Source organism: Gekko japonicus, unplaced genomic scaffold (assembly GCF_001447785.1).
Source record: "Gekko japonicus isolate JY-2015 unplaced genomic scaffold, Gekko_japonicus_V1.1 scaffold6026, whole genome shotgun sequence".
Lineage (NCBI taxonomy): Eukaryota > Metazoa > Chordata > Lepidosauria > Squamata > Gekkonidae > Gekko > Gekko japonicus.
Genome location: NW_015165432.1, coordinates 7,107 through 16,401, shown reverse-complemented (window position 1 = coordinate 16,401; position 9,295 = coordinate 7,107). Strand labels below are relative to the sequence as shown.

The following is a 9,295-nucleotide window of genomic DNA, read 5'->3' as shown; positions in this document are numbered from 1 at the left end:
TATGAAATGATTTGGAAAATATTTGAACACCTGGTCTTAAAATATTTTATTCATCATGTTAAAATAAAACATTCCATAATCATTTTTTTTCTTTTCTTTTTTCAATTTTTCCAATTTTTCGGAAAAAAACAAAAAAGGCTTCAGGAAAAAAACGGGGGGGGGGGAACGGGTTTTTTCCGAATTTTTCTGGGCTTTTACATCTCTACTCTTGTCAACAAGGTTACATGATCGCAAAATGGTTCGGCAGGACACTTGAATAAAGGGGACCGCAAACTGTGCCGCTGCAAACATAATATGTGTCCTCTGTTTGCTAGATGCAGGTGGGTAGCTGTGTCGGTCTAAAGTAAGAGAACGAAGAGAAGAGATTGGATTTATACCCCGCCCTTCACTACCCAAGGGAGTCTCAGAGCGGCTTACAAACTCCTTCCCCTTCCCCTCCCCCCAACAGACATCCTGTGAGGTAGGTGGGGTTGAGAGAGCTCTTTCGGGGACTGCTCTTGAGAGAACAGCTCTGAGAGAACTATGGCTTGCCCGAGGTCATCCAGCAGGTGCGAGTGGAGGAGTGGGGAATCAAACCCGGTTCTCCCAGATTAGAGTCCGCACACTTGACCACGACACCAAACTAGCTCTTGGATACGAAGTCTGAGTCCAGTGGCATCTTTAAGACCACATTTAAGACCGAACGAAACACATCTTGAAGTATCTGTAGAAGTGTCCATGCCCATGAAAGCTTCTATCAAGAATTTAACTTTGTTGGTCTTAAAGATGCCACTGGACTCAGACTTCACCGTCTGCAGTATTTTCTTGATCTCGTGGCCCTGCTTTCTCCTTATGTAGCACACCCTCTTGCTCCACGAGTTGCACACCTTCTTGCAAGGATGATCCAACACTGCAGGTCACACCTGTCAAGGATCTGTTGGGTCACCTGGCGGCTTCTAGTCCAGTTACCTCATCTACCTCTGTGTTCTTTACAGACCTCTGCCTATATAGAGGAGGATGACACCCCAACAACGGTGCAAGTTCTCAGAGAGGCAGGAATGAAAGGCAGAGCTAGGAGTTCGACGAAGCGGAAGCAAGGTGGGTCAGGTCTTTAAATCCTTCGAGATGCGACCCCCGTCGTCACTAGAACTCCACTCAGCCCCTTCACACTGTGTCAGATGCCTGGAGAACCCACTTCCCAACAACAGTCATTCAAAAGAACAGAAAGTTTATTGAGTCACTGATAGGATCCAGACTCTGAACGTTTCTGTGTTAGAACTGGGGGGGGAAATGCGGGAACTAAGCAATTATACCTAAATCATGCAGGACCCTAATGGCCCGGGGCCAATCACACCTAAGCTAGAGGCCCGCTAAATTACGGCCCATAGTTCCCAGGGGGAAGATGATACCAGTCTTGACTGGGGCTCAAGGTTACATGTCTGAGCCGAGAAAGAAAGCTACAAGCAGCAGCGAAGAGGCCAGAAGCGAAAGTATACATTCTTCTCACACCCTCCACCCTACGTGCCCATGGCAACCAAGCCCGAAAAAGCGAGCGAGGCTGACTGCTGCAAGCAACTTCCTTTTGCTGGCATAGAAATCCGTGTGCACTGCATGATCGAGCTGCGCGATCGTTCAGGTGCCCTGATGAACTGGACCAAAGATGTGTGGGAAACGGTACGTACCACAGGTCATCGCGCCCACGACGAAGCCCTGGGCCCCCACACGCATGTGTATCAGATGGACCGACATTTTGGTGTCCCCTCTGTGTTTCAGCCTGTAGAGCCCGTACGCCACCACGCCTAAGAAACCTGCAATGCCTAGAAAAGCAGAGAGAGGCCGCGTCAGTCGGGGACTGGGCAATGAACTTCATGCTCCTTCACCAGAGAAGCGGCGAATACTCTTTACAACTCTACGCCCTTCGAGGCAGCTGTAAAAGCAGAGGCCAGGATCCAAGGAGTCGCTTAAGTTCACATCGGGGGCTTCCTCAGACCCATGCTTTTAATTCTTTCACCCTTTGAAGAGCCGCTCCCCCCCCCCTCACTACACACTGCTTTTGAAATTGACCTCGGGGCATGAAGGATTGCTGTTTCGAAAAACAAAAAGACCTCACTCCCAGGGAACCGGTCAGATGGTTTGTCTGGATCCTGGCCAACAGTTCAAATGCATCGACAGAAATGTACCCTCTGTTCCCTGGTACGCTACAATACTTTTACACGCACTGTATCTTGGTAGCATGCAGGGCGTGGGGTCAGATCTGACGTGACGAGCATCACCCTATGGCCCACGGGTTTTAACAACTGCTGCGCATTAAATGCATAGTTCTAGGCAGAGTGTCTGCGTCTGATTCATAAGGTTAAGACGCTGAACTTGCAGGCCGGAAGGTCGGTAGTTCAGCAGTTCGAGACCCGAGTGCCGCAAGGCGGAGTGAGCTCCCACCAACCTAGCCATTCGAAAGCAAGACATCGCAAGTAGATAAATAGGTACCACTTTGGTGGGAAGGTAACAGCGTTCCGTGCACCTCGACGTCTAGTCATGCCGGCCACATGACCACGGAAACGTCTTCAGACAGTGCTGGCTCTTCGGCTTTGAAACGGAGATGAGCACCGCAACCCTAGAGTCGGATTCGACTGGCTCTCGAGCAAGGGAAACCTTTACTCATAGGAACCCCACACACGAACATATCACTCTGCCTTAAACCGAATCGGACCCTCGGTCCATCATGGTCAGTATTGTCTAGTCAGACTGGCAATTTCCAGCATCTCAGACTGAGGTCTTTCCCATCACCTCCTGCCTGGTCCTCTTAACTGGAGATGCTGGGGATTGCACCTGGGACCTCCTGCGTGCCAAGCAGAGGCTCTGCCACTGAGCCACAACCCTGGCCTCCCCAAACCCTAATTTTTTATCTTTAGTTTGTCTGAGCAGTTAAGGTCCCTAGGCATGCTAATCCTCTGAATCCCAGAGCCAGGAGGCAAGATAGGATGGACCACTGGTCGGATCCAGCTAGGCTCCTCTTCTGTTCTTCTCAGGGGAAGGCCTCAGTCTCTCTGCCCTGTTGTTGGCCCTCCAGAGGAACTGGCTGGCCTCTGTGTGAGACAAGACGTGTTCTTATCAGGGGAAGGCCTCAGTCTCTCTGCCCTGTTGTTGGCCCTCCAGAGGAACTGGTTGGCCACCGTGTGAGACAAGATGCTGAACTGGATGGACCCTCCCTGGTCTGATCCAGCAGGGGTCTTCTGATGTTTTTATCAGGGGAAGGCCTCGGCCCCTGTGTGAGACAGGAGGCTGGGCTAGATGAACTATTTGTCTGATCCAGCAGGGCTCTTCCTACGTTCTTAAGTAATCCACCTTGAGTCTCAGTGAGAAAAAAGGACTATAAATAATGTAAATAAGTCAGTAATACAGCCTGCTAATTTGTGCATATATCGAGTGACTGCAGAGAACTAAGCTTGCTACATTCGGTCCAACCATTTTTTTTTACAGATTCAACCAACAACCAGGTTATAAGAAGAAGAAGAGGAGATTGGATTTATCCCCCGCCCTTCACTCGGAGTCTCAGAGTGGCTTACAAACTCCTTTCCCTTCCCCTCCCCACAACAGACACCCTTTGAGGAAGGCAGGGCTGAGAGAGCTCTTTCCAGAACTGCCCTTTCAAGGACAGCTGTGACAGAACCGTGGCTTGCCCAAGGTCATCCAGCAGCTGCAAGTGGAGGAGTGGGGAATCAAACCCGGTTCTCCCAGATTAGAGTCCGCGCGCTTAACCACGACACCAAACTGGCTCTTAAGTCAAGCTTACATATATCTTTGTGTAAAATAGCCCTGCCAAGACGCAATAGCAATTCCCTCATGGTGCACTAAGTAAGGGTGCATATATGGGAACTCTGAGCATGCTGACGTCCCCAGCCAAAAGCTATTTCCCGGAGGAAACAGCAATCGTCTCGGATGCCCGAGACTCGAAGAAAGCACATTTGCCCCAATACCGGCTCGAACGAGGAAGTAATATTTCAAGACGATTTCCTGTTTGTACTGTCTGACTAACCCTGGCATTATATCCACACCCACTCCCTAGCCTTAGGGCACTTGCCGGTGTCTTTCCCCCTCTCCTTCTAGTTCAAAAAGGCAATTGCAAAATACAGCTTTGTAAGAGTGACTTACCAATTGGGACGAATGGCGACTCTCGAGATTTTTTAATCAGTTTCGAGGACTGGCTCTCTTCTGTCTCGTAGGTGGGGAGGATCGGTTCTGTTACGTTGGACGTCATGTTGTCTGTAAGGAAGCGCGGGCCCGTGAAGAAAGAACAAGATTCTGACTCTGCTGGGGGAAAAAAAATATCTACTTTACATTTCTTTCAGGTGTTGCTTAATCTCACTTTATAGTCCAGACCAGCAGTCCCCAACGTGGTGCCCCCGGGCACCGCAGCAACCACCAACACCTTTCCTCGTGCCTGCCAAGTGCGGGGGTAGGTGGGGCCTTTTGCCCAGCAAGGTTTCTGTCTGGCTACCAGAGATTGGCTGCACAGTATTTTGAGAACGTCAATTTGGCAGCAGCTGTCCTCACAGCACAGGGATCTTCACTGTGTGACTGCGGCTAAGCTGCAGTGGCCATTCTGTGGCTGGCTCCGCCTCCCACAGCAGCTAGTTCGTGGCAAACATTTTGTGGCCACGCGCAGCACACTGTATCAGAATTCCAAAGGTGCCCACAGGCTCAAAAAGGTTGGGGGACCTGGCTCAGACCCTCAGAAGACCAGCTTCCAAATGTGGTGCGTACTGAAGCTACAAGCTGTTCTCCGTGTAGGATTACAAGTTCCTGAGGAAGTGTGCTTCTCGCAGAGCGCTACCGTGGATAAAAAATTCCCTCCTTCCAGTCTAGTATAGCCAAGCCCTGGATTGAGAAGGGGACCGATTTTTTCAGGGTGTGCTATCCAGAAAGAATTACAGCATTGCTGTACTGAGTTCAGGCTAAAAATCACTTCTCCCACTGAGGAAGAAGAGATTGGATTTATACCCCGCCCTTCACTACCCGAAGGAGTCTTAGAGCGACTTACAGACTCCTGTCCCTTCCCCTCCTCACAACAGACACCCTGTGAGGTAGGTGGGGCTGAGAGAGCTCTTTGAAGGACTGCTCTTGAGAGAAGCCCTTGAGCAAACAGCTCTAAGAGAACTTGTAACCGACCCAAGGTCACACCAGTAGCTGCATGTGGAGGAGCGGGGAATCAAACCCGGCTCTCCCAGATTAGAGTCCACACTCCTAACCACTACATGAAACTGACTGTTTTAGCAGACACATGAGCAAGGTTGCAAAGAACAGACTGAGAATTTGGCCAAGGAACACTTTAGGCCCGGTTTCATACAACCTCTGGCCGTTTCAAATTGCTTGTAGGCCAGTCTGAACTCTCTGACGGCAGCTATCGTGCATCACAAACGAAAAACACAAAACAAGGTGCATTGTGAAAAGCCAGTGCGCGCCTGTACCCAAGGCAAAACACTGTGACTTTCACAGGGAAGTGTGGGTCGAAGCCATAGCAGAAGAGCCCAGGTTCCACCCCAGCCATTTCCAGCTAAAAGGCAGAGAAGCCTCTCACTTAACAAAATGCACAAGGAATATGGATTGTGAAGTCCTGGTTCTAAAAGCAGCAGCGCCTCTCCTGAGTGATATTCAAGGAACAGGACAGGTTGGAACTGGAAAAGGGAAGCCACTTGTGTGCCTGACAACTTCTAGGCTATTAAGATGTCTCAAGAAAAGAAGAAGATTTCACAAAGACTTGAGATGCTCTGGCACAGAAGACGGAAGTCTCAAAGGATGGGAAAGAGCAGGTAGAGAAAGAGGTACTTTTCTCCCTTTCTCACAATACAAGAACTCGTGGGCACTCCATGAAACTGCTGAGCGGTCGGGTTAGAACGGATAAGAGGAAGTCCTTCTTCACCCAAAGAGTGATTCACACATGGAACTCACTGCCACAGGAAGTGGTGGCGGCTACAAGCATGGACGGCTTCAAAAGGGAATTAGATAAGCATATGGAGCAGAGGTCCATCAGTGGCTATTAGCCACAAGGTATAGATAGGGGCTTTGGGGCAAGTGATGCACTGTATTCTTGGTGCTTGGGGGGGCAACAGTGGGAGGGCTTCTAATGTCCTGGCCCCACTGGTGGACCTCCTGATGGCACCTGGTATTTCTGGCCACTGTGTGATACAGAGTGTTGGACTGGATGGGCCTTTGGCCTGATCCAACATTGGCATCTCTTATGTTCTTAAAGGCTCCCCACCAAAACCCAGGGGCCATGAAATGAAAGACTGTGACTACTTCAAGCTGAATGAATTTGAAATATTCTGACCCCGGCCCCCAATCAAGTTGCAGGAAGCTTCTAAAACCTCAAGGGAACTGAGACTGCGTCCAGTAAGGACCTTCCAACTAAGCTGAAGGTCGGGGGGGGGGGGATACTTTTCAAAAATGACCCAGAAAAACTAGGAAAAGGACAGAGGGATTCTTTAGAACCAGCCATAGAATTTGACCTGCCCAGATAGTGGGGCAACTTCTAGTGCTTTAGAAGTTATCAACAGGATTCCTTGCACATCAGAACTGTGACTGATAAACTTTATTGTCTGCAGTGTTCCCTCTAAGCTGAGTTAGTGTGAGCTAGCTCACAGTTTTTTTAGCCTCCGGCTCACACATTTTTGCCTTAGCTCAAGAAGGATGGCTCCAGAGCAAACTAATTTATGCAGTAGCCAAATGGCTCACTCACAACATTAATGCTGGTAGCTCACAAAGTAGAATTTTTGCTCACAAGACTCCACAGCTTAGAAGGAGCATTGGTTGTCTGTATCCTATCTTTTCTTCCAAAACTGGCTCTATATGCAGTAGCAACGGCTTGTTCCATCTTGGCCAGATGTTGAAGAAAAATTCTCTTCCAAGTTTTTTTTTTTTTTAAGGAGTGGCTAGAGAAGTTACAAGAGACATTCTGCATAATTAAACGGACGGCTTATTTCAAAAGAAAGCCTCTAAACAATACTGATGGCTTGGAGACAAACGGTGACCCAGATACGTAACTATCTGTGGCTCACACGACATGTTTGAAAAGCAGTGATTAAGTGAAACTATTTACATTCTGCTCCTCGCACAGAATCGTGAGTTAAAATGCAGTATTCGTAGCAAGGTTCATTGACTGAATTCCCTGCTGGATTTATTTGTGTGTGTGTAAAAAACTAAAAAATATTTTTTAAAAGAGAAGACATATTTTTTAAAAAAAGAAGCTATCAGCCATCTTAGCGGCCCTTGGCAGCTTCATATCTTACAGTTTCGTATCATGATGGCTGTTCTCTCTCTTCTGTGGCTAGCTGCTTCTTCTCCAAGTGGCTTCTCTGGTGCTGGGATGGGAGTTCAAAAGCTGTTACTGGAGAGGACTGGCCCTGAACTGCCATCCCTGCCCAGTGGTCCACCTAGTCCAGCCTCCTGTCTAACACAGTGCCAGCCAGTTCCTCTGGAGTGCCAACAACAGGGCATAGAGGCTGAGGCCTTCCCCTGAGAAGAACACCAGAAGAGCCCTGCTGGATCAGACCAGGGAGGGTCCATCTGGTTCAGCATCCGGCCTCACACAGGGGCTGACCAGTTCCTCTAGATGGCCAACAACAAGGTAGGAAGGCCGAGGCCTTCCCCTGATAAGAACCTCAGAAGAGCCCTGCTGGTCAGACCCGTAAGAGTCCATCTAGTCCAGCATCCTGTCTCACACAGTGGCCAGCCAGTTCCTCTGGAGGATCAGCAACAGGGTAGATAGGCTGAGGCCTTCCCCTGAGAAGAACATCAGGAGAGTCCTGCTGGGTCAGACCAGGGAGGGTCCATCTAGTCCAGCATCCTGCCTCACACAGTGGCCAGCCAGTTCCTCCAGACGTCCAGCAACAGGGCAGGGAGGCCGAGGCCTTCCCCTGATATAAGAACACTAGAATACCCCCGGTGGATCAGACCAGGGAGGGTCCATCTAGTCCAGCATCCTGCCTCACACAGTGGCCAGCCAGTTCCTCCAGACGTCCAGCAACAGGGCAGGGAGGCCGAGGCCTTCCCCTGATATAAGAACACCAGAATACCCCCGGTGGATCAGACCAGGGAGGGTCCATCTAGTCCAGCCTCCTGTCTCACACAGTGGCCAGCCAGTTCCTCTGGAGGGCCAACAACAGGGCAGAGGGACCGAGGCCTTCCCCTGAGAAGAACCTCAGAAGAGCCCTGCTGGATCAGACCAGGAGGGTCCACCTAGTCCGGCATCCCGTCTCACACAGGAGCCAACCAGTTCTTCTAGATGGCCAACAACAGGGCAGAGGCCAAGGCCTTCCTCCGATATTGCCTCCTGGCACTGGGATTCAGAGGATGGCTGCTTCTGAACGCTGGAGTCACCAAGGCTAGTAGCCACCGAGCCACCTGGCCTCCACGAATCTTTCTATTCCCCCTTTAAAGCTGTCGAGTCTCTGTAGCCACCATTACATCCTCTGGCAGAAAATTCCACATCCTAAGCGCTTGCGAAATGAAGCCTTCCCCTTTAGCCGGTCCTCAATCTCCTGCCTATCAGCTTCATTGGAACTTTGAGTTCTACTTATTCTGATTTCTCTGTGTCAGCTCTCTCCACCCAATGCAGGAGTTTCAGACAGGGATCTACTTAGAAGGACAGAAGAAATTGGATTTCTACCCCACCCTTAACTACCCAAAGGAGTCTCAGAGCGGCTTACAAACTCCTTTCCCTTCCCCTCCCCACAACAGACACCCTGTGAGGTGGGTGGGGCTGAGAGAACTCTGACACAAACTGCTCTTTTTCAAGGACAGCTGTGCCAAAGCTTGTGACTGACCCAAGGTCACATCAGCAGGTGCAAGTGGAGGAGTGGGGAATCAAACCCAGTTCTCCCAGATTAGAGTCCGCACACTTAACCACGACACCAAACAGATGCAGCGCCTCTAATTTCAACGAGGAGACAAAAAAAATCTCAGCTATTAGAGGCATGTGGAACACGGTCCCAACTTTTAAACCACCACCGTCATGTTGCAAATGCACAAACTTCCCTTCCTTTGTCAACTGTGGACAGACGTTCTCACAGTTCTGACTGTTCACTGGCCCCAGTTGCATCAGACTCGCCCTTTCCAGGCCGTGCTGGCCTCCTGTTGCGTCAACCCCGGCTGTCGTGACCACACATGCTGCAATTCACTCTATTCCCAGCACCCTTACAGAGAGCCAGTCTGGTGTAGTGGTTAAGTGTGCGGACTATAATCTGGGAGAACCGGGCTTGATTACCCACTCCTCCACTCGCACCGGCTGGATGACCTTGGGCAAGCCGTAGTTCTGATAAGA

The 9,295-nt window shown here is 50.1% G+C and overlaps 1 protein-coding gene across 2 annotated transcripts in view; it reads right to left on the bottom strand.

Annotated features, from left to right (window-relative positions):
* HIGD1A (HIG1 hypoxia inducible domain family member 1A) overlaps positions 1 to 9,295 on the bottom strand; it is a 16,858-nt gene that overhangs the window by 1,487 nt on the left and 6,076 nt on the right. Inside the window, exons 2-3 of one of the 2 annotated variants that reach the window (XM_015410690.1) lie at positions 4,129 to 4,287; positions 1,662 to 1,796 (exon numbers count right to left, since the gene is read on the bottom strand). In XM_015410690.1, coding sequence (XP_015266176.1) covers positions 1,662 to 1,796; positions 4,129 to 4,234 — 241 coding nt within the window. In that variant the 5' untranslated portion in view covers positions 4,235 to 4,287. The remainder of the gene's footprint in view (positions 1 to 1,661; positions 1,797 to 4,128; positions 4,288 to 9,295) is intronic. The other variant, XM_015410691.1, reaches the window with a different exon arrangement.